This window comes from Uloborus diversus, chromosome 9 (assembly GCF_026930045.1).
Source record: "Uloborus diversus isolate 005 chromosome 9, Udiv.v.3.1, whole genome shotgun sequence".
Lineage (NCBI taxonomy): Eukaryota > Metazoa > Arthropoda > Arachnida > Araneae > Uloboridae > Uloborus > Uloborus diversus.
This window is the reverse complement of record NC_072739.1, coordinates 155980065-156006248: the sequence shown is the minus strand read 5'-3', so window position 1 is coordinate 156006248 and position 26184 is coordinate 155980065. Positions and strand designations below refer to the sequence as shown.

At 36.1% G+C, this 26184-nt stretch overlaps 1 protein-coding gene across 1 annotated transcript in view; it reads right to left on the bottom strand.

Annotated features, from left to right (window-relative positions):
- Window positions 1-2003: 2003 nt before the first annotated feature.
- The window catches only part of LOC129229958 (dynein axonemal assembly factor 4-like), a 45788-nt gene continuing 21607 nt past the window's right edge, over window positions 2004-26184 (bottom strand). Inside the window, exons 4-10 of the mRNA XM_054864340.1 lie at window positions 22796-22917; window positions 21502-21628; window positions 19604-19704; window positions 17979-18059; window positions 13775-13847; window positions 7388-7493; window positions 2004-2140 (exon numbers count right to left, since the gene is read on the bottom strand). Coding sequence (XP_054720315.1) covers window positions 2040-2140; window positions 7388-7493; window positions 13775-13847; window positions 17979-18059; window positions 19604-19704; window positions 21502-21628; window positions 22796-22917 — 711 coding nt within the window. The 3' untranslated portion in view covers window positions 2004-2039. The remainder of the gene's footprint in view (window positions 2141-7387; window positions 7494-13774; window positions 13848-17978; window positions 18060-19603; window positions 19705-21501; window positions 21629-22795; window positions 22918-26184) is intronic.

The following is a 26184-nucleotide window of genomic DNA, read 5'->3' as shown; positions in this document are numbered from 1 at the left end:
TCGACTGATGTAGCAAACGCTGCAATATTACTTGTCTATGTTAGGTATATTTTTAACGATACAATTAAAGAAGATGTACTATTTGCAAAACCTTTGAAAACCAACACAACTGGAGAAGCAATTTTCGAACTGGTCAACAGTTACTTTGAAGAAAATGGAATAGATTGGTCTTTGTGTGTGGGTGTGTGCACGGATGGTGCAAAATCAATGACAGGAAAATTTATTGGCTTTGTGGTGCGAGTAAAGAAGATCAACGAGAAAATTGAATGGACTCATTGCTACATTCATAGACAAGCATTAGCATGTAAGCGTATTCCCGCAGAATTATCCGCTACTTTGAATGATGCGGTAAAAATTGTAAATTTCATAAAATCACGTGCCACAAACTGCCGTCTATTTCACGCGCTTTGTGAGGAATTGAGAAGCCTTCATGTTACTTTACTTCTTCACACAGAAGTTAGATGGCTTTCCCGTGGCACGCTTATTTGAATTGAAGTCAGAAGTCTAAGCATTTTTTGTTGATCATCCATTTCACTTGTCCACTTGCATATTCGATCCTCTTTGGATGCAAAGGCTTGCATATTTAGCTGACATCTTTTCAAAATTAAATGAATTAAATCTATCCTTGCAAGGTGCAGTTGTTAATATTTTCGTTGTATATGATAAAATTGAAGCTATGGTAAAAAAAATTGAATTTCTGGGTCCAATGCCTGGAAATGGGTGAGTTTTCTTGTTTCACTTATCTTAGTAGTTTTTTATCAGAAAACTCAATGAAACTTGATGAAAGCGTTAAAAGAAATGTATGTGAACAACTACAACATCTTGAACTAACTTTTGACGAGTATTTTCCTAATAGTCGTAACGTCCCTCTCTCAAACAACTGGATACGCAATCCTTTTGAAGGAAATCCATGCTTAGAGAACACCCTGACATTACCTGAAAAGGAAATGCTCATCGAGTTATCCTGTGATAATTCATTGAAAACTACCTTTAAAGAGCTCTCGTTAATTGACTTCTGGCTCAGTGTAAGAAATGACTAGACCGTTTTGTCCAAAAAAGCAATTCGAATTTTATTACCATTTTGTACAACATATCTGTGCGAGAAAGGATTTTCCTCCTATACTTATCTCAAAGATAAATCCCGAAGCAGATTGAATGCAGAGCCTGATTTAAGACTCAAACTGTCAGACATTGAACCAAACTTTCAGTTTCTTTGTTCCGTCAAACAGCCACAAATATCGCATTAAGGATTTTTTCCCCAATTTAAAGTATGCTTAAAAAAATAGTTGGTTTATAAAACTTCTTGTTTATAATTTTTCTTGTAGATGTAGTTTTAACTTTTTATTAATGTTTGCACTTAATGATATTTTACAATTATATTTTTGTTTATTGCAATCAAATGCTGCAAAAAAAATGGAAAGCAAACATGCTGTTTTTTTATTGTTTCTTACATGTTACTAATTTCAACATCAGGGGGTTCGCGAACTTTTTTGCCTGTTCCAAGGGGTTCGCAAAGAGAAAAAGGTTGGGAACCGCTGGTTTAGAGACAACTCTTTTGTTGCAGAGCTTTTTTGAGAGAAAATGTAGATGAGATATAAACGAATCTTTGATAACGAAAACTAGAGTAAAAAGAAAACAGTGCAGAGTCACAATTTGTTTTCCTAAATTCGTGGTCCATGACAGGTTGTTGAATACGGAACCGATGTCTACGGAGAGGGAAAACATAAGCAGAGCCTGATTTACCAATAGGCCCATTGAGCAAGGCTTAGAGGTCTTCTAGCTGTGGTAGCACCAAAAGGGATCGACCGATATTTACTAGGAAGCCGAAAGAGTGGTGTAGTCTACACCGCTTGTCTGTAGATTTTCAAGGTGTAGAAAATCGACAACGTCAATGTAGCATGATTACGCGGCATGTAAAATATCCCTCGGGTTCCCGTTTGGCTTGGAGAAATAGTTGTTAATATTCAAAGAGAATCAAGTAAATTTTTGATAAAACGTCCTCAGAAAAAACTTTATTGTTCAGGAAATTTTAACCATTTTCAATGTGAATTTTCCACAAGTTCTCGTAAAATTCTAGCATTCTTCTTCAATTCATCATCATCAGGATCTATTTTCAGAGCTGCTTCTATGTCCATCAAACCTAAAGAAGAACAAAAACTAATGTTAAGCTAAAAATTAAAAGGAAAAAAACCCCGATATTCTCAGCTCACGTTAAATTAACGTCAGGAACCAGAAGTTAAATATGTTGGATGTTTTCTAAATAATGTGTGAAAACACGGAAAAAGAAGGAGGAATCACAACTACTAAATTCTGCTAGTTATAAAAATCGAATCTAGAGGGAAAACTGAATATCATTTCAAAAGATCTGCTTAGTAAAATCAATTACAAGTACTTTTTTGTAAACAAATAAAAAATAGCTACAGATAAAAATTTTTTAATCGTTGTGCTTTCTCCGATTATCTGTCAATACAATAGTGAAATTAATACCGATTTCATTGGAGCTGGAGAAAATGTCGGTCATTTATTTAACTCCGAGTCCGCAGCTCTGCCAGGGCTGCAGTATCAGAGACGAAGTCTTGGAGTCGAAGTTGGGGCGATCCGAACTTAAATTTGTGGGAGGCAGGCTTCTCAATTTATCAAATACAATTCTAAATTTTGGCGAATGATAAAATACGGGTATGAACACATACACTCAAGAGCCAAAACATTTTGACCACCCCTAACTTTTCCATGGAATTCGTCTAGATGACGTGGACATTACATGATGAAGTGGGGTTGGTATATAACTGAGGCTGGAGAAGACCGGGCTTCATTTGAGTACTTCCTTTTGCGAATTATGGGAAAGGGTAACGATCTCAGCGAATTTGGGTGCATTCGGAAACGCGGATCGGTCGCCTCGGTGCAACCGCAAGCGTTCGGAAACGCTTGCGGTGGAACCGGTGACGTCACTTAACCGCGTTCGGAAACACTGCGGTTGTTTTCTGGCGGTCGACTTGGTAGCAACCTGTGGCACCGCTGTCTGGAAGCGGTTAGCGAGATCACAAACGTCACAAAGTCTGTGTTGGCCAATCCGGTCGTGTTTCATGTTTTGATCGTAACGCACGTGACTTGCCTATTATGAAAGTTACGCGTTGATTGGAGTGTCGTTTGCTGCTGAGCTAGAACTACCGCGGTTTAACCACGAGCGTTCGGAAACACTGCTGTTCTACCGGAATTCCTAGAGAAATTCCAAATACGTCATAACCACACCGGACTAACCACGCGGTGTAACCGGTTTATCGTTTCCGAACGCAGCCTTTGATAGAGGGCAGATTGTGATGGCTCGAAGACTCGAAACGAGTATCTCAGAAACTGCAAGACTGGTAGGTTGCTCATGCTCTGTCGTTGTTGGTACTTATGTGAAGTGGAAAAAGGACGGTGAAACCAACAGTAGGCGTAAAGGTGTTGGACGGCCACGCGTCGTTAAAGATAACGGACGTCAGAAACTAGGCCGCTTGGTAAAGCAAAATCGGAGGCAGACAGTTGATCAACTGACAGCTCAGTGCAATGCAGTTGCGATTGAAAGTGTTTCCAAACACACAGTTCAGCGGACACTGTTGGATATGGGACTACGCAGCAGACGTCCTACTCGTGTGCCTTTATTGACCAATCTTCATCGCCAACTGCGCCTACAGTGGGACCAAGAACACCGATACCGGTCCTTGGATGACCGGAAGAGAGTTGTCTGGTCGGACGAATCACGATTTCTCGTTCATCACATAGATGGTTGTGTCAATGTTCGCCGTCTTACAGGAGAACAGTTGCTCCCGTCTTGTACTGTTGGTCTTAAACAGGCTGATGGTGGCGATATTATAGTCTGGGGGACTTTTCCTTCAGTTTCTGGGACCCTTAGTTGTGGTAGAACATACCATGAAGGCTGTGAACTGTCAGCATCGTGGCAGATCAGGTGCTCCCTTACATGGCGTCGGTCTTCACTACTGGAAATGGCATCTTCCAGCAGGACAATGACATATGTCACAGGGTTATAATTGGGTTGGAGTGGACCCAGCAGCATGATGAAGTATTCCAATTAATGCCCTAACCACAAAATTCACCGGATTTAAATCCTATCGAGTACATTCGGAACTTCACGGAAAGGCTGCTCAAAGCTGAAACACCCCCATGTCAAGAAATCTCAACTTTGCGTGACCGCTGCATTAACATTGGGTACAATCTATCTCCAGACGTCTACCAAGAGCTTGTGGTATCCATGCCAAGGCGAGTCGCAGCTGTTTTGTAGGCCAAAGGTGGCACAACGGGTTATTGACTGGGTGGTCATAATGTTTTGGCTCATCAGTGTACATTAGGGTGGGCCAGAAAACAACTTTTTTTTATTTTATTTCGATGATGGGTAGTGCGCAAAAGGTGCCATTGGTGGAGCAAAGTTCACATAAAAAAATTTGAATTTTTTTGCACAATTTCTTGATCTACCGAAATTGGGTTGAAATTTCGAAAAATGCTGTGTTTTCATGTTTATAGCCAAAATTAGTAAAAATAGCATGTAAATATGTCTGTAATAATACTTCTTTCCTTTGCCAAAAATGAGTAGAAGTTTGGGCAATTTTCAGTTGTTTTTTTTTTTTTTTTACGTTTTCAGTAAATTTTCTCAAATAGTAAAAATTTTATTTTCGTTATATTTCTCTGCCATAATTATTATGTTTTATCACATGAGATGCATTTTTAGATGCGTGGTGTGTCTTAAATTAACTATTTCTGGCGCATAAAATTTTAAATTCGAAATGTGCTATTCGAAAACTTTGCGCAGCTGCGCTTAAAATTAAGATTAAAACGCACAGAACTCAACAAAGAACAAAAGATGGTGTAGATAGATGTACAGAAAATTTCTGCTTGTACTTTCAACAGAGTATTTTATCTGCACTGTTTTAGGTAATGAAAGCCTTTTTCGAGTTGAATTTCTGCATTTTAGCGCTTTTACTTGATACAGTATTGCTACAATAAAGGCATCTTTTCCTTCGTGGCCATCTGCAAATTCCGAGCTATTTTAGTAACATTTTTATTTACTGCAGACAGCTGGCGTAGGCAGTGCCGGATCTAGGAAGTTTCCGAGGTGGGGCAAAACTTAAAAGTGCCGCCCTCCCCTCTCCCTTCACACACACATCCGTTTTGCTTTAAATTTTTGTACCAAGTTGTATTTTTGTATTTTTAATAAACTGTAAAGTGCGAAAGAGTTTGATTAAAAGTTTACTTTATAATAAGCATGTCAGTATGATTTTTTTTTTTTGTTAAAACGGAGATATACCGTAATACAAATCGCTATTAAAAACCTTCGATTTCGATTCCGAGTCACAACTGACTACAACTGTATTTATGTCGAGGACTGCATACTAAGTGCCTTGCCTCCATTATTTTTTATACCGATAGATGGTTGAACCATCACCGGATCGAACAGTTAATGAGAATTTAGAACTAGACCAGGAGCTAATAGCTGCCTGGTGCTAGCACCCCCCAGAGGTATCGTTTCACTTGGAGGACATTGAGACCACGAGCATATTTAAAGTCGCCCAATACCCTTTAATGACGACAGTGGATCTTCGACCATCGAGGTTCGAATTCAGGACCCTCCGGCCCCGAATCCGACACTCTACCGATCGGGCTACCACGGCCCATTAAAAACCTTCTCCTCTTTTTTTCCGAAAACGAGTTCAGTATTCAGATACGGGTACAGTTTATTAAAAATACTTTTAATCTTCTATTTTTCGCCAATTAGTCCAGGATCTGACAGCACACGTGTAAGAAAATTTGAGTAGGGAGATTTTTTTTAAAAATGTTTAATAGGTGTTATACAAAATATTTTGGACTTGTTTGGACATCTTCCACCTGGTATATTTTTCTGCTATGACGTCATCGAAGATGGCGGCCGGTAGCTCTCATAAATATTCAGTAAATTACCGCCCATTAGCCGGTGCTGAAGCAGAAATGTATGTCACGTAGCTCTCATAAATGCTCAACACTTCTGCCGGCAAAAGAGCTCCCGCTCTCCACCGAAGAAAAATCATGATCCGTATCCGTAAAAGTTTGAGGAGGAAGAATGTTTTAACAGAAAAGCTTAATAGGTGTCTGGAAAGTATTTTGAGCTTTGGCTTGGACATCTGCCATCTGGTATTTTCTAGACAGACGTCATCAAAGATGGCGGCAGTCCGCTCTCATAAATTACCCGTATGTATATTAATACTTAACCGATTTGATCGAAAATTTGGTCAGTGTGTTTTTACTTTTTAAGGTGGATTGCAATGCGTTTTAACTATTGCTATAAATTAATAAATATTTATTTCTTGTATAACACTTATTCCTTTACAAATAGTAAAAAACGAATGCAGATATTAAATGCGTTGAAACAAGTTCAAATTTATGTTAAAAAGTACGGTAAGTGAAAGTCTAGTCTAATATAATCTAAAAAGTATATATTAAAAGTTTTGTTACAAGTTAGTTGTAAACCTTTGCTACTACATTTGCAGAAAGAGCAACGGGTTTCTTCGCGTGCTCTACAAGTTCAGGAGAAGTTGGCACATTTGAAGCCATTACATTCTGCAATAAAATCAGTCGTAAATGTCTGGCGCAACCAGAAAATAATTTTAAGAGGGCACACTTAAAAATTTCCCTATCTAATAGGGGGGTCCGGGGGCTCTCCCGCAAGAAATTTTTGAAATTGTAGTCCTAAGAACACAGGTTTAGAGTGTCTCTGATGATGTTACGGGGAGGAATATTTCGTGAGGACTTCTGAGGAAATCTTTAGAAACTGAAGTCTTAAAAACGCTATTATAGGCGATATTTATTACCGTTAGTGTAAGGGAAGGGACATAGCGGCATTTCCAATCGATTTTTCTGAAAACTAGAGTGAAATCGATAACACCTCTACCAATTTTTCGAAATTGAAGTTCCAAAACGTAGTTACCGACAAGGTCGACGATGACGTCATAATATCTTCAAAAATAGTGATTTTTCATAACTTCATAACTTGGCCAATTTTGGTCGTAAAAGAGCGATTTTTTTTAGTTGTAAATGTCAGTGTGTCCTGAATGTTTTACTAAACATCGTTGCTAGGACTGTAGGACTGTATAAAAAGTTAAATTTTGTAACTTTTTCAAAATTTGAATTTTTGACAAAAACTTTATGAATTTTTAGTCTTGGCGCAATTTAATGATTTTTTCAAAATGGAACTATACGTTTATCTTTAACGGTTTAGGAATTAGCTATTGGTCCACTTTAAGGTACCCCTGATATAATGTACCCTGTATATAATATGGATTCTGAAAAAAAGTAGCGCGTTTTTTATCAGATAACTTTATGTATATTTAAAAAAAAAAACTCATTTTTTTTTTATTTTCACCTTCAACAGGTAGATTCAACTGATGAAAAGCCAAGCCACGTATTCGATGAGCTTCTTTACGATCCTTAGTATTCGATGAAACTGCAGGTTGTAGCAACTCTAATGCCTGAAAAGAAAAATCACTCATTTTACATTTAACTAGATAAGAATCACGGCTTCACTCGAGTCGAGCAAATCTTTCAAGGGCTAGATAAATTTATTTCATATACATACACTAGCTGCGTTGCCCGGCTTTGCCCGGTCTATTTTGAAAACAGAAATTGTGTCAAGTGACGTATATTCAACAATCAGGCATAAATAAAAGAAAAAAAAATCAGCATGCAAAATTTCCCCTCCAAACAATGACGACAGATATTAAAATACTTTTAAGAAATTAAAATAAAACTAGCTGCGTGCCCGGCGTTGCACGGGCTACCTAAAAAATGTAAGAGCAGTCCAGTTGATGCTTTTGTAGTACACTGACACTAGTTTCTAACGCGTTAAGGAATAAATAAATGCGCGTAAAGCAAGGTTTAACTAAGGTTAGGTAACTAAAAATAAACTGCATGTAAATCACTCATTTACTTTACGACGTGCACGGTCCGAGACCCACGTGATAACAGGCCAGACAACTCCCCTCCCCCCCGCTTCGTTACGCCACCAGTAGTCGATCTTTGAACTTGGCGCGAAACTTAAAAACAGTGCAGTTTACCAGTAGTGTTGCTTGCTCTGGTTGATATAGATGAAATAGGAAATATGTAACTTCGGATGCACATTTTTGAATACAATTCTGTTGGATTTATCTCTTCCTTCCCACGTACCGGAATGTAGAGGCAATTAAAAAATATATGTATAATATAAGTCTCAAGTATCTGCTGAGTGAAAAGTGAGTCAGCGAGTTCCGCTGCCGAACAACCTGCATGTAAAGCAAAAAGCTGGACGCCTCATGGAATAAATTTTAAAGTTCGGAGGTAAGTACTCTTTTCTCAGATAAACAAATTTACATTTTATGCAGTTAAGATTTCTTAAGTTTTCCTCCATTACACAAACAATTGTCAGTTTCCTTTCCGATATCTTTGTCTGTAATTTGTAATTTCAGCATACTGCTTTAATATTTGAAACGGTTAACTTGCAACTTTTTATTGCTTTATTTTTTCAACTTTGAACACGCATTTATTCGAAATGGATTTTCCAAACTAACAATATACATATGTCAAAATTTTCTGCGAATATACTTGTTGCTATCAGAAGCGTAACTTGGTGTTGATATTCAGTAAAAATGTAAACAAGTTTATTGAAACAGGCTTTTAACTGAACTAATCTTATATTTTCGGTTTCGATTAAATTGTATTATACGCTAGCATGTGTTATTTTGATCAAAAAACATTCCTTGATGGGTTTCCGTAGTTCTGAGATAAAAGATTAGATTTGAACGCCGGAGGTCGTGGGTTCGATACTTAAACATTTCCCCCCAACTACGCCCCTGCAATGTTATTCAAACAAGCTGGCTCTGTGCGTAAATTAAAAAATATATATATGGTTTTTTTTCACTGTTGTCTTTAGGTTTTATGATATTTATGCACACATTGTGGTTAAGTTAACGGTATTCATAATTTCTGGGTTTGCGAAAGATTAATTTTGAGCAGTGGATACACAACGTGTTTTTGCCAAATACTCTATGCTTGTTTGTTTATGCTTAAAAAGGGCAAAATGTCTTGAACTACATATTTTTTGAACTCCTTGGGTTTTCTGTTAATAAGCTTTCAGGAACTCTGAAACTGTAACATAAATTGAATTAAAGGGCTGTCTATAAAGTATGTTACAAACTTTTGAACAAATCCCCCCCTCCTCCTTGTTACATGTAACGCTGTTCAACATGAGCATATTGTTATAAACAACGCGTGATGTCACACTTCTTGTTATCCCCTCCCTTCCCCCTGTCACAAAACTGTCACATTGATTTCCTAAAAGAGCATACTTAGCAAAATGTTGATCTAAATTTAACATATATGAGGTTTTAAGTATTAAAGAAAGTTGCTAAAATGGTCATTCTATGAAAAGTTTTTTGAAAAATATTTCTTTGTCATCAATTAATGCTTTTTAAAATAATTTTTCAAAAGCCTAAAATGATGAACAATTAAAGCCCCCCCCCCCCACACACAAGAATCATTAGCAGCAGAAAAAGCTAAAAATGGGAAAGTAGCCGAATTCCAAAAAAAAAAAAGGCTGTTTAGATATTGAATACATTTTTTGATATACAACATACAGTATTCATGATGTATCATTCATTCTTTAATTAACGTTTTTCAAGTTGAATTCCTGTGTAATTTTTCGAGAGTGCCCACCGAAGGGGGGGGGGGTCGGAATCATAGTCTCATAGTAATGATAGCTTTTCAACGGCTATAGTTATAAATAACTGTGCCCTTGAAATTTTAAGGGAGATGGAGATGTTTTGGTTTTTTTTTTTTTTTTTTTTGAAGGTTTCATAATTGAAGGGGGTAGGGCACCGTCTACTTTGGGGATGGCACCCAAGCATTCACGTCTTTTTAAAAGCATAAATTTGCTCAGCTAAGTTAACATTAATAATCTGGTATTATGTACTTTAATTTGATGTTATGTCTTTGAAACATATTGCAGTCCTGTTTCCCGTTTACTTAAGTAAAAATGTTTATTTATTTTTTAAAATTTCATTTAATTCTTATTCAAATACAACTAGTAATATTATTTTTTGTTTTGATGTAATTGTAAAATGAAAGTTCATTTATTTATTTGAATACTTCTTAAGACTTAATGTTTCAATACAATATACGAGTACTTAAAATGCGATTAGTTAAAAAACAATTTCTAATGAAAAATAAAACTGTGTTTATTTATCACTTTGTTTTAACATGATTGTAAAATAAAATCGTGTTTAGTTATTTGAATACTTTGTAAGACTATGAATTAAGCTCAGTGTATTTTTTAATGTATGATTATCGGTTCCTTTTTATGTTTTCAAATGAAAAAGTAGAACTTGTAATGCTACTTGAATAACAGAAGACAATAATAAATAAACCAAATAGTTTTATTTAACCAAAATATTAATCGAAGTGCTCCCTTCCCAATATCATTGTGGATCGACAAACGATGACGTCATTTGCTAGTTGGATGGCCTCTTTATCTCGAAGGCCTCGCACGGTCCTCCTCGAAAATGAAAGTTATGTCATGTGACGCGTATTTAACAATCAGGCTTGAACAAAAAAAAAAAAAAAAAAACAGCAAAATTTTGCTGCAGATTACGGCAAAATAATCGAAAAGTAAACAACTAAACACCCTGATTACAGGAAAAGCCTTAAAACAAAAGCCTAATTTTATTTCTTTATATTCGAGAAAAAGAAATGGCAACAGATCTTTCATCTCAATGATTTTCTTCACGCTGTAAATTTTAATAAAAGCGTTCATCCGGAAAGTTGAGTTGAAACACTGAATAATAATTTGAATGGAGGAAAGCCTTCGAAAAATATGGATTTTATTTTGAAATCTAAGAGTCATAATTAATAATTTTTAATTGATATCTCCGCTAATTATTATCGGAGGATTATGTTAAATAGCCAAACATGAAGACGGGAAGATGACGAATCCATCGATACCTGGTTCGATGGTCAGTTCACTGTCGTTCGGGAGAAGAAGCTTGTACATAGATAGATAGATAGATAGATACTCAGATTTTATATGTATAAGATAAGATAAGAAAGATGGATTTAAAAAGCGTAACCATGGAAACACAAAATAAAATAAGTTTCAGAACTGAAAATGAGAAAGATGGAAATAATGGATTCAAAAAGCGTTACCGTGGAAACGCAAAATAAAATGATTAAAAACTTGAATTGAGAACAGATTTTTGAACTTCATTTCATTCGCTTGTAACTTTTTTTCTAATGGAGCTAGAGGGTTAAACTTCCGACCATGGGTCGAGTTAGATCTGGAGTAAAAAAAGCAGCTCTATCCAATGCTGTCAAAAAGAAAACTGTAGGTCAATTCCTTCACTTTTTATTGATAAATTTAATGAAGAAAGTAGCGCCTAAATTTCAGCTAAGCCTAAACAAATTCGAGCTAAAAACGTCAATAACTCCCGCCGCAATTAAGTTAGAGCGTTGGAACAAATTGCGTAGAACGCTGAAAATTCTTCCCTTTCCAACGATATATAATATTACTAATTGCAAGTAATTTTTCACCCCCATATTCTGGAATTTATGTGAAAATCGGGCCTAAATTGGAATAAAAAAAGAACTATTCATCGAATTATTTTCGAACTGGTCTGCAAACCTTCTCAGGACTTCAAAGAACAAATTGTGTAAATTTCAGCAAAATCGGCCGGGTAGTTCTTGAGTTTTGCGAGTTCAAACAAACAGACGCTTTTTGGGGACTTCATTTTATACTATGTAGAGATTCATTTTCTGCTTTTTAAAAGTATTTTCACTTATCACATAGCATGCATTCACTTACTTGGTTTACTTAGACCACGTAAGACTGCTGATCCGTAAAAAGCTGTTTATGCTTTAGTAGTGCATGCTTTTCAATTTTCAATTTTTTTTTTTTTGGGGGGGGGAGTGCCAATGCTCTAGGACCCGCACCCGACCAGATGATATGTTTGCAATGCGATATCTCAGTGTTAATTAGAGCCTTCGATGGTAACCATTGATGGGTCTAACGTAGAGCTAACGCGAGTCAGTGAAATACCAAACGATCTACGTGATGCACATTAACTGTGCAATTGCGCTGCGTTAACAAGCGACAGTTTAAATCATTGTGATGAAATCAACACCTTCAGCGTGTATTTCACAAACCACTGTACATTTGCACTAACCATTTTTGTTCCATTGTGTCTCATTTTTAGGGCGCTAACGAGAAAACTAAAATAAAATCATGTTCACGTGATACGAGAAATGTCTCTTGCATTTACGTTAGTTCTCCTAAATTTATCATAAACGTAGAACAACCTAAAAGGAAAAATGATCAAAAAAGCTTTGTTCTAAAATATGATTAAAGTGAAAAAACAACGTAAATAAGACCAAACCATCAAGAAAATACAGCACATAGCTATTTTCAAGGCTGCAATTGAGAATCTTCATCAGTGCAAAAATGCTCAAGACTCTCCCGACTTTCTTGTTGAGTGTTGAAAATTTTCGCACTGACGAAGAGGCTCCATTGCAGCCTAGAAATAGCCATATGATGTATTTTCTTGCTAATTTGGGCTTGAGTTACGTTAGTTTTTCACTTCATTCATAGAACAATTAACTCTAAAATTTCCTCATTGGTTAGTAGAATCGACATAAAGCTATGATGTTTTCAAATGAAAGCCTTTTCAATTTGACCATTTTTCTTTTTCCTTTCCAATGGGGCTGTATAAGAGACCCACCTCAAGAGGCGTCTGGGCCATAACCAGACCTAGTGCGCTCCCCAACAATGCATCAGTCTTTCCTGTGTCACCATTAAAACGCTGATGCATGACACAGTAGTGTTTTTGACGCCCAGTGTCCACCAGATGGAGGCACCTGAGCTCTCATTTGATGCGAAATTGCAGGAATTTAATTTAGCCGAGGGATATCCTAAGCCGGACGAATACCCAAGGGATCTTTTACATGCCGCATAATCATACGACATGGGAGCTGAAGATTTTCTGCATCTCGAAAATCCACCGACTGGCCACTCAGGTCAGAGCCTGGGTCTCCAGGCGTAGAAGGCCAGCACCTAACCCATCACGCCACCAGCCGGCGCTCTTTTTTTCTTACTGGTTGGGGAAAAAATTCAGAACGACCTTTCCACTTGAAGTTTGGCTCTGGTAACCTGAATTCCATTCATGAAAATAATGGTGCCTGAAATCGGTTTTTTTTGCTAATAACAGTAATCGGCCTTGTGTCAAAGTGAGAATTATCGCCCCCCCCTGGCCTCAAGCAAAAATAAATTCTTCTATAGTTGGGGCAAACCTAACCTGGCAGCATTGTGAAGGTTGTACAGATCTTAATCACATCATTACGACGATGCGGGTTAGGTTTAGCCTTGGTTTCCTTGGAACGAATCGCTGATCTTCGACGTTGCTCATCGCCGTAACGCTGAAATCAAAGTCAAGTGGATTCCGGCGTGGCCATTTGCGACGCCGAATTAGCTCGGGCGCGCATGAGCAGAAGAATCAGGTTTTCGCCTCGGCGAGGAGCGACGCCGACGCTAAGCGTGTTCGCACCTAGGCAACCAATGCTTTAGTCTCAACTATAACGTCAGACGTCTTGTAATCAAAACTATAATCTGCAACAATTGCATTTGGGAAAAGATGATGTTTCAAGGTTCATTTGCCAATATCGATCAAACATTATTGATACCCATACTACGGATCAGATGCCAAAAGTCTTCTGAATTTATTATAAATGTTACCTTTGAAGAATCTTCAATACACTTATGCAGATTTCTCAAGTTGAGGTGGCAAGCAGATCGACCCAAGTACAAGCTGAAGGAAAAAAGACGACAAGTTAATTCAAAAGAGGGGGTGGGGAGATACAAGGAAGATATAAAGGGAGAAAAGAAAAGAAAAACGCGTGCTTTATATGGGCACTATCTTTGCAATAATAATAAAAGAAAAACAAGTATTTGGCAGAACGATACCCCCCACCCCCAGCTAAATCACTGCAAGTAACACTACCCAAGTGTGAATCACCGATTTGAATAAAACTTTGCACATCAATAGAACATTTTAAAATATTGAACACGTTTTTTTTTTATTGGCAACAAATACTTTTGCCGAGGTGAAATTTGTTTCCTTCAGTCAAAAGTAGTACTTTTTGTCACTAAAATTGATAGAATAAGCAAAAAAAAAACATGGACTCAGAAAGTACTTTCATTTTCCCAACAGTTATTTTTTAATTAATTTTTAAAAAGTCTTATTTTTCAAACAAGGCGTGGTCTAGATGACGTCACAAATGATGCATTATGGCGCATCTTTCTACCGCATTTCCACGTTATGATAATCAAGAAGCGAATTACAATTGCGCTCTACGCTTACTATCAACCATATCGTTGCGAATACACGTGAGTATAAATGCGAATGAAATATTTTGGACCGTGAATGGCAACACTGAAATCATTTCATCATTTGTGATGTCATCGGCAGAAGCATTAAACGATGAAGAGCACCGATTTAAGTTTTTTTTTTTTTTAATATTAAACTTAAAGAAATTATTTAAAAAGTGATCAGATTCTATGTTTTTAAGCATGCTCTTGCAGAAAAAAAAATACTTTTAAAATTTTGGAAACGACCCCATTGGGATATTAGAGGGTATAATATGTCGGGGCCGTTGATCCTTCTATTCTGCTTTTGAATTTATGATTAGTCTTATGTGTGTACCGATTACAAAACTATTTCAATGGTGTATTCAGGAGAACTTAGTAACATTCTAAACTACTGGGCTTATTTTTTTTTCTTTTTGGTCTTCACTCAGTTGTTGTTGTTGTTGTTGTTTTTAAATTATTTTTTATTTTACACTTTTTAGTTAATTTCCCTTGACTTAGTTATTATGCTTACAAGACGGTAAATTTCGCAACCTTGTCATTTCATTGACAGAGTTTATATCGTGAGGATTATTAAGTAACTTGCGGTGGTCTAAACTACTGATTATTAGTTCCTCTAGGGACCTAACTCAGCTCAAAGCTACATATGCTTGACTCATAGCAAAAATGCGCGAACCACAGTTTGGTCCAAAGTAGTTCCTTGGAGCTTGAGTACAGTTACATCCCAGCACAATATCAATGGCAACATTTTTTCTTCTGTTTTTCCCTGACCCCTGATCATGAAGTGCATCGAATTATGTATGTTGTTGATGGTTTGATTCTGACTCCTATTCTAGGAACATTGTTTTTGATTGCTTTGTCATCAAATTCTGTATAAACAGCCTGTATACTGTTTGACCACGGATTGTATGGAATTGGCAAACATCCAGTTAAGGCGACTCCATCTGAATAAGGGGGAAAATAAAAACTTGATGCCCGTATTCCGCTCATTTGAATGTCACTCTGCTTAATTTAGAGGCTAACATACATCTGCAAAAGCTGGCACCCCTAAAAACTAATAGATGTGTCCATTTCCGCGTGTAAACCGGATGTTTGCCTTTCCATACAATCCGTGGTTAGCCAGTATAACTCATGACGACGTGAGCTCGGAAACGTTATCAGTCAAATCTTCCTCGCAAAACGAAAAAAGCCCGTCAAGAAAGTACACGTAGCGAAACTCAGTCCCCTGAATCACGACAAAAACAAATGCAACATGTTAGAGATCAAAATCGACTTAATTTTAATAGTCTTTCACCCATGACAAAGAAAAAAAGGTTGTAAAGCACAGCGAAAAGAATGGCTGACTATCGCAAAAGTCGAGAATCTGATCAAAATTGATTTAGTAGACATAGTACACAACAAAGGAGGAGTTTGCTTTTAAAACTGATTATATCCATTTTTTTTTTAAACTTTTTTTTTTCGTTTTCAGAATCTCTAATATCAACCCTATCTCAACCATGAATTTCTTTCTGCTCGAAGAAATTTACATATACTGTTAAAAAATGTGTACACATTGGTTTTACTACCTAAACGGTGTATATCTAATCCGTCCCCTTATTTCTCGCCAGGTCTTTTTCAGCAAAGTGGAACTAATCACTTATTTACCGGTATCCACTAATTCACTTTCATATCAAGCTAGTGGTAGCCGCACGGCTTTGCCCGTGATAGAAAAATTAAAAGGTCTTTTGGTTCGCCTGTATATTTACAAATAATGTATGGTGAATTTTCTCGCCTTGTACACATGTTACGGTTCCACGTTATGATAATTTCGTATCTCGCCAATTGGCTTGTGTCCATGTTACGATATGATAGTTCCACGTAATGATAATTTCGTAATTTACTCGTCCATCTTATGATATTTTTGTTCTTAAAATTGGAACAGAAAAAGAACCACATCGAATTTTCGAAAAATCGCTTCGAAGTGCACACCCCCATGCTATAAACTAACTTTGTGCCAAATTTCATGGAAATCGGCCGAACGGTCTAGGCGCTATGCGCGTCACAGACATCCAGACATCCTCCGGACAGAGAGACTTTCAACTTTATTATTAGTAATAGAGATAAAGAAGATAAAGAAGAGCACATATCCAAATTTGAATTTACCACTTCTAATTCAAAAGTAGTTCACAAATAAAATACCGGAGCGAGGCACTGGCTGATTATTTACAATCACGCATAATACCTGTCCGTAACAAGAAATCGCTGTACCTTGCGCCTTGTGCAAGTCTGTTATCAGTTAGGCAAGCGTGGCCTCAAATTGTGATTACTATATTAATATTAAATAATTGATATTGCTATTAAATTAAGATTAATTAATGATTAAATTGTGATTAATTGTGATAAAAATTGTGATTTATTAATACCTTATACAACGTTGTTATTTGTATCGGCTTGGAAAGTTTCATTGTTCATACTTAATGTGATCGAAAGTCCTTTTTTTCTTGAAATGTTCAATGAAAAGAATAAAGTAAGTAAGAAAAGGAATAAAGTAGAGTAAAAAAAAATATATTAAAAAATATTGAGTATTTTGTTTCAATTTTAAAGTTCATTTCTGAAGAAAATGCGTGTTTTTTGCAAAAGGGATGATATCCACTGTTTTACACCAAAAAGGAATATAACCAAATTAACATTGGCAATTTAGGTCTGATAAAATTGAAGAAAAATTCCTAGACCTACGCCAATAGTCACTTGTTATTTCTACCAAAACATTGTGAAAAGTTTGAAATTCTAACAATGAGTGTTGTGTTTTTTTTTTCGTTTTGCCAAATTATATATATATATATATATATATATATATATATATATATATATATATATATATATATATATATATATATATATATATATATATATATATATATATATATATATATATATATATATACATATATACATATATACATACATATATACATACATACATATATACATACAAACATATATATATATATACATAATTCGTTTTGAAAGTAAACTAATCAAATGCAGGCAGCGAAAACGCGTGCGACACGATCCCCCGTATGTCGACAGTATCATCAAAATTGGCCAAGGCATTTAATCCTTACAATGCCACATAGGAACATGCATACATATATACATATATATATAGACTCTTAAACACATTACCCTCCTTTGCGTCGCGCCGGCGTAGTCGGGTAAAAATTGGCAGGATTACTGAAATCGTCATATGTGTCCTTTATTCCAAATGGAAATGTTGGATAAAGAAGATGATTTATCTGACATGAAATTACTCATTGGCAAAAAAAAATCTCAAGTCACGTGATAGATTTTAAAGCAAAGCATTGGAAGAGATTAGGTTTCTTTCGCTAATTTGACGCAAAACGTGTCAACTATTCGTCGATGCTGAGTCACGTGACTTGGGGCCTTTGCTTCAGCTTTTGCTATGATGTTATGCAAAGGATTAAATTTGCTCCCTCCATTTAATAATTCCCGCTGCAAGGTTTGGATGTAAGCGCTTTCGACTATGCCAACATTGCATGAAGAAAGTCTTGGTTTACCTATGATTCAGACTTACCTGTACAAGTTAGGACACATTCGAATGGCCAAGGAGTAAGCTTGAACAGATCCTCTGTTATCTCCCTTTTTATACAAAGACCTGCAATTGAGATAAATTAAATAAGTTCAAGCGTAATACAATGAGACCAATATCGAGAGCTAGAAAACCGCCCGTCAAGGTATGACGGGTGAAAATTGCATATACATTTGAACGAAGATATTGTCTCTTTGGTGATCACCCAAGAGACAATATCTTCGTTCAAATGTAGATGCAATTTTCACCCGTCATACCTTGACGGACGATTTTCTAACTCTTGATACGGGTCTCATTTTATTACGCGATTTGATGCAGTAAAAACTGTGAAGTTGACCACCCCTGTAAGTTGACTACCTAAGTTGATCACTTTTTTGAGGCACGGAATTAGCCCTTATCATATTAATCAACCTTTGTAAGTTGACCACCTGCTTATGTAGACCACTAAAGCAGTGCAAAGCAAGTGGTCAACTTACACAGGTTTCACTGTAGTTGAAATTATAACCCGGTGGATGAACCCTAAACTCCAGTAGATAGCGTTCTGTTGACCACTTTTTTGTTTCTTCATGCTCCTGAAATTAGTCTTACCTGCAAAACGGTTAAGTTACCGGATCCAGTTCAGCCGTGTCAAAATTAAGCATTGCCCTGCATGTCAAACATTACCAAAAAATATTATCAAATAATCATGCTATGACGCGAGTTTTATTGTTGGTGATGTCAGGAGAGTGACTCGATCAGTGAATGGGCTATTATATGTATGAGGATTAGAAAGAAAAAGCTGGAGATTCAGTATGAAAGGAGAGCGTGACCTAAAATAAAGAATGTAAAACAATATTCATTCAGCGCCAAGAAGAACAAATGTTGCTTGCCTTCAGGCTTGACACGAGGTTCGATTGTTTGCCTAAACATTTTAACACGCTTGGTATCCTCGATAGTTCAGGTTGCATTATTTGTGTTGAAAAAGTGGACTTGAATGTACAACTCCTATTTCTGTGACCACCTGACTGGAAACTATATTACTAGCAAGACTGCTAAGCCAAAGATCTGATGAGGACAAATGGACATCAGCATAACTGCTTCTTTTACGGTTGATTTCTGGTTTGCTCCAAAGTTTCTAAATGCCATTGTTTTTCGTCTCGTTTTCTTTTATTATGTTTTGAAGGGTGTATAAGGGCCCATAGATGCATTTCTTAATATTTTATTATACTTTGATGATATAATGGTCCATAGATATCTGCCTAAGCGCCTTAATTAAAATAAATCGCTAGGACTGACTGACTTCATCAACAGCTCTATTAGCGAGGCGGAATGCTTAACCGATCCTCAGGGCAACGAGGTCACCATTAGGGCACACGGGGGGTCTTTGACCAGCAGAGATCGAACCCGTGAATCTCCAGTTACGAGTCCAATGTCTCACCAATCAGACCGACATAGCTGCTGCAAAATTAATAGGAAAAATACCTATAAAATCTACGGATTTGCTCTTAAATCTATAAAACCAAATTGCTGTAAATATTACACAACAAAATATGCCAGCATCCATTTTGCTAGTATTTTTTGTTGCAAAATTACCGCGTTTTTTTTTTTTTTACACTGCACCACATACGTACTCTGCTTTCTCTTTTAACCACTCCGGATTTTTTTCTTTGGGAGACAAATCTGTACAATCCAGCTCCAAACTAACTGCTGCAGCGGTTTGCTTTTCCAGCCACTGAAAGCAGAAAAAAATTTTTTTTTTGAATTTTGACATTTTGAATTCAAATTATGTTTTTCGCAATCACGTGTTTTTTGTGTGTGGGTATGTGTGTGAGTGTGTGTAGGTGTTTGTTTGTGTCTGTGTGCAGGCGTGTGTGGGTATGTGTGTGTGTAGGCGTGTGTTTGTGTCTGTGTGCAGGCATGAGTGTGTGTGGGGGTATGTGTGTGTGAGTGTGAGCGTGTGTGTAGGCATGCGTGTGTGTATGTATGCGTGTAGGATATGGGCGCAATCTGGAGACGGTTTTCGCTAGAGGAGCAGCATCTTCGTGAGGCCGGTCGACGGTGGTGCTGGCAGAGGGAGCCGGGGGGAAAATAAAATCATAGCACGCCAAAAACAGTTAAGTGAGAACAATAAGCAATCGTGATTGCTCAAAAAAAAAAAGAATAACTAAATGTAATGCTTAATAAGATCACAACTCTTACGGTAGAGAGTATGGGTTCAAATCCTAGTGTTTAATCGCATGTACATTGCGCTATTTACAACATGTGGAAGACAACTGCATTCAGGGGCACACGGATAAGAGGTCACGCACTGAGGCTCTTGTGACCTCCCAAAATGTTTAAATATTACCTCATTTTTTCTGAGCATTCGGAAATCTTGGAGACACTACCACAATCGTGGTTTATTAATTTACTAGAGAGGTACCACCTTCTGTTTACTTAGCTCGTACTAGTCTCCATAGAACCCATCGAGAAGATATAAAATGGAGGGAGTGAAGACTTTCATTCGTGAAACAAAGACACCAAGTCACGTAATAGATTGTAAAGCGACGCATTGGAAGAAATCAAGTTTCTTTCGCTAGTTTCACGCAAAACGTGTCAACCATTCGTCGCTGTTAAGTCACGTGACTTGAGATCGTTGCCCAAGCTTTTACTAAGCCAATGATTGGGCCTGCTCTAAGGTAGAACCCACCAGCTTGTCCGACGTTGTTATGAAAAATATCGTCTTAAGTCGGAAGAAATTTTAGTTTAAAAAACAAAGGAAAGACAAAGACTATTGCTACATTTTTTTATTTACCGTTCACCAAAATTTTCTTATGTTTAACGTTGTGTTATTTTATAACTATGTTAATTACTTTTATAATTAAAAAAAAACTAAAAAAAGAGTGTGTGTGTGTGTGTTATGAAGGCTTTTGCTTTTTCTGTAGTGGAGTATTGAAATATAATCCTATTCCTATTCAGAGTCACAACTGACTACAACTGAACTGCATACTAAGTGCCTTGCCTCCATTATTTTATATACCGATAGATGGCAGCACCATCACCGGATCGAACAGTTAATGAGAATTTGGAACTAGTCCCGGAGCTTATAGCTACCTGGTGCTAGTACCCCCAGAGGTATCGTTTCACTTGGAGGACATTGAGACCACGAGCATATTTAACGTCGCCCAGTCCTCTTTAATGACGACGGTGGGTCTTCGACCATCGAGGTTCGAACTCAGCACCCTCCGGCCCCGAATCCGACACTCTACCGATCGGGCTACCACGGCCCCTTGAAATATAAAACTGAGTACTTTTAATGTACGCTTCGTTCTAACAACCTTTTCTTTTTGATGAAAGAGGGCTGACATTTATCGTGAGAGTTGTTGTGAGTTATATTAATTGGAGAATAATTCCAGCAACTCTTTTACTGAGTTTTGAGAAACGATAAAGAATGTAATTGAAAACAGTTGCAGAGCTATCTAAACAAATGCTCTAACAATTCTCTGTTCGTATAAAAAGAGAGCGCAACGATTCTGCAAAATTTCTTTACCTCCTTCTCTTCAGGTTCCTGAGACTCTCTGGCGGCGGTCGGGAAGACCCGTGGCGTGAAATTTACGGTTATATGACCGGGAGTTCGAGTTGGTGGAATCGCTTTCATCTTCCTCAGGATTTCATCCCTGCAAAAGATTGATTTTATACGAGGCTTACCATGGAGTTGTAGAATGTCGCCAACTAGAAAACCGCTAGTTGCCATAACTTAGAGCAGGAATAAATGGAGGGAGCAAGTTCAATAATTGACTGTTGGCTTAGCAAAAACTGACCCGAAGTCACGTGGCTCATCAACGACGAATAGTTGGCACGTTCTGCGTGAAACAAGAGAAACAATCCTGATTTCTTCCAATGATTTGCTTTAAAATCTGCCACCTGACTTGGGGTCTGGACTTCACGAATGAAAGTCTTCACTCCCTCCATTATATCTCTTCTCAATGGTTGCCAGCAGTGATAAATCCATAAGATTGTCAATGTGCCTAGTGACTCTCATTTAACTCTAGCCACGTAATCGTAGAAAAAGTATTAGTAGAAAACTTATTTGCTTCGAAACTTACAGTGCTATCTGACTCAAATGCAACTAATTGTTAAAAGAAGAAAAAAAGTAGGATTTATAACACAATCAAGAAAATAGTATTAATAATAATGATACATAGAATAAAATAAGTAATCTAAAAAATAAAATAAATTAATAAACATTTGAATGAAAACAGAAAAATGTTCCTTTTCTAAATAAAAAAAAAGGTTTGTCTGAGTCAGTAATTATCTTTAAAAACAGAGTTGGGGGTTTTATTGGACAGATAATGCTTGAGTAGGTTCTGCTCACTTAAAAACGATAAATGAAAAAACGAAAAATAGAGCCATGTAATAACAGGAAGTGATTTTTCAGCGAATTTCTTCCCGATAAAAATAAAAGTTAGCACTGAAAAAAATCGCTGTTTTGGAGTAAATATTTTGTTGTGTAGAAGTAAATTCGTTTTTCATAAGATTCGTTTAATGAAATGAGTGAGGAGATTTTTGAAGTTGTATTCCAGCTTCAGTTTATTTTTTCAATTTCTAACGTTTCTTTTTAGTTTATTCATTTATTTACTGTTTTATTTTGCTTAACTTATGCACTTATTTGATTATTTTGAGTCCTACAAGAACTGATAAGTTAAAAAATAACTACTAATTTCAATCGACTTTTCTTTTTTTTTTTTTTTTCAAAGAAAGTAATTTATTGCACATTCGCTACTTTATATAGCTAAATTTCAAACGTCGAAAACCTAGATCGTTACTTTTGATAAGATAGTTACTTCTGTTGAGAAATTTTTTGTGCCTTCTTCAGTTCCAAATCGACCTTTTTAATTTCTAAAGCAACTCTCTCATTTTCGATTCTTTTTTGCTTTTCAATTGCCTTCCTTTCCCGGTCTTCCAGCTGAAAGAAGATAGAAAGAAAATTAATGATTTAGTAACTCAATAAAAGAACACTCTTCATAAAAAGTTAATCATTAACTGACAGTTTTGGAAAGTTTCAAATAATCACGTCTATATACTGAAGTCGCAATGACCAAAGACCTCACGTCGTATAAAAATTCTCGCGAACCAGAACTCATATTAAATATTCCAAATCTTTTAAAAAATTCTGAACATAATACAAAACACAAAAAAGGAAAGAAAATTACAAACCAAGAAGGGTTGTTATAATGTCTCAATGCTTATTTTGTTAATGCGAAGTTTACATCTATTTTCTAGAAACCAATTTCAGAATATTTGGTTTCAAATTTGTGACAGTTTGACTGATCGTGGTTTTCGATTTGTAAAGCAGAAGTCAACAACGGCCACACAGAACTGCTTTGTAGGCCGTGTGTGGCCCAAGGACCGTCGGTAGGCACCACTGCCTTAGACAGTCATGTCACTTCCTAACTTTGAGCTGAGAAAAAAACTACTACATATGAATACGGTGCAATATGAAGACGGTATTTTTAAAATCAACTATTGAGTCACTTTCTAAATATATTTTGAAGCAGAAATTTAGTGTGTTTCGTTTCTTAAATTTATACACAAGATCCAGCCAGAAGACATTGTAAAAGCCTAAGTTTTGATGTGGCTGATAATACTTGACACCTTCTACAGTACTTTGCTATAGGGGTATTAATATCATCAAGCAAACACTGCAATTTATATTTACCATGCTAGAACTATCCCTAGTTAAAAATTGTTTATAGAGAACTAGTTGCATTGCCCGGCTTTGCCCGGTCCACCTTGAAAATAAAAATTTTGTCAAGTGACGTATATTCCACAATCAGCAATAAAAGAAAAAAAAATCATCATGCAAAATTTCCCCTCCAAACAATAACGACAGATATTAAAATACTTTTAAGAAATTAAAATAAAATGAGAAAGATGGATTTAAAAAGCGTAACCATGGAAACACATAATAAAATATGTTTCAGAATTGAAAATGAGAAAGATGGAAATAATGAATTTAAAAAGCGTTACCGTGGAAACACAAAATAAAATGGTTAAAAACTTGAATAGAGAATAGATTTTTGAACTTCATATAATTCGCTTGTAACTTTTTTTCTAATGGAGATAAACTTCCGACCAAAGGTCGAGTTAGATCTGGAGTAAAAAAAGCAGCTCTTTTCAATGGTGTCAAAAAGAAAACTGTAGGGCAATTCCTTCACTTTTTATTTATAAATTTAATGAAGAAAGTAGTGCCTAAATTTCAGCTAAGCCTAAACAAATTCGAGCAAAAAACGTAAATAACTTCCGCCGCAATTAAGTTAGAGCGTTGGAACAAATTGCGTAGAACACGGAAAATTCTTCCCTTTCCAACGATATACAGTGGCTCCCAAAAGTGTTCGTACACTTTGAAATTTTTTAGTAAAACCAAAATAACTCAAAACTGAATTCGAATATGAAGTCCAATATTTTTTCAGATCATTCCTATGTCATTCTAAATACAACCCATTGGTTTTTTCAAAATATTGACGGATCTTTTTTTCGAAATGGGTCAGAAAACGAAGAAACAGAGAAATAACAGGCCACAAAAGTCATCGTACACTCAAATATTTTCGAATAAATTCATGATTAAAATTATCATATGTCATTTTATTAATATTTTTGCATTGTGTTGACCCTTATAAGTCATTTGGCTTTAATTTTTTGTTTATTTATTCCTTAATATTGTGCTTATTACTGTAAAAAGGCTGGTATTCGTAAAAAACAGCAAACAACATTCAAAATTTGAATTTTTTCCCCACAGTAGTGGTAAATTGGTTTGAAATGTCTCTAAATTAGTTAATTTATTTGTTTGTATAGTAAAGTGCTTGATAAAATAATTTAAAGAAAGGAAACGGACCGAAAACAAGGTAAGAAAAGGTCAACCGGCAAAGTTGACGAAACGTGATCGGAGATTTAAAGTTAAAAAAAATTATGAAAAATACACATTTGAGTGCTGTAAAAGTTTCTGCAGAGTTAAATGAAACATTTTACATTTAATTTTCACCTAAAATTGTTCGTCAAGTTCTCCGATTAGCTGGAATAAATGGGACCTCTTCACGCAGAAATTTTCTTGGTCGTGCGTAAAACAGAAAGCTTACGCTTTTCGTCGCAAAACCAATGATAATTAAGCTAAAATCGTTTTAGAATCATGTCTTTCTTACAGATAAACATTAATTTAACATTTTTGGTTAAATTGTTGTGTAACTGTAAATGGAAGAAAAAATTAGGAACTTAATCTTAAGAATTTATTTGGATCAGTTTATCAGGACAGTGGAGGTGTTCTAGCGTGAGGGTGCATATCAGCATCAGGAATTGGTAGTTTGTAATTTTTTGATGAAATAATGAATCATGCTGTTCCTTTAAATATGTTAAAAACCAATTTTGAACTCTTAGCCAAAAATTTGGTTATTGGAAACAACTTTGTTTTTTATCAACATAACGATAAGAAGCACACGGTTTTCAACGTTTGCGTCTAGTGCCTCGAAAATTTTCCTTAAGTTTAGTAAATACCCCCTCAATCTCCAGATTTTAACTTAATGTAACGTATTTAGAGATATCTGGAGGCTAGATTACGAAAATTGGGCTTTAAGACGAAAACAGAGCTAGAAACAGTGAGACTCGAAGTGTGGTTGAACACTTACTCAGAAATTACGCAAAAAAAAGAAAGAAAAAGAATGAAATCTATTCCCAGACGTTTAAAAGGTGCTATGAATACCGTATGATATTCTACTAATTAATAACTTAATCAAAAGTTAGATTATTCAATAACATATAGACATTTTATAAAGTGTACGAAGACTTTTGTGAGATAAAATTACCGGCACTTTTTGGTTTTTGATTTTTCAAAAATCAAGTTTTAATATTTTTTAAAAACTTTTCATGTAGTTTTGTTAAAAGTTGATCATAGATCTTATAATTAAATACCTATTCCGAAATATTAATTCTAACCAATGGATTGGGGCCTATTTCGTTGAAAGTCGTAGGTGTACGAAGACTTTTGGGAGCCACTGTATAATATTACTAATTGCGAGTAGTTTTTCACCCCCCATTCGGGAATTTATGTGAAAATTGGGCCTAAACTGCAATAAAAAATGAACTATTCATCGAATTGTTTTCGAACTGGTCTGCAAACCTTCTCAGGACTTAAAGGAACAAATTGTGAAAATTTCAGCGAAATCGGCCGGGTAGTTCTCGA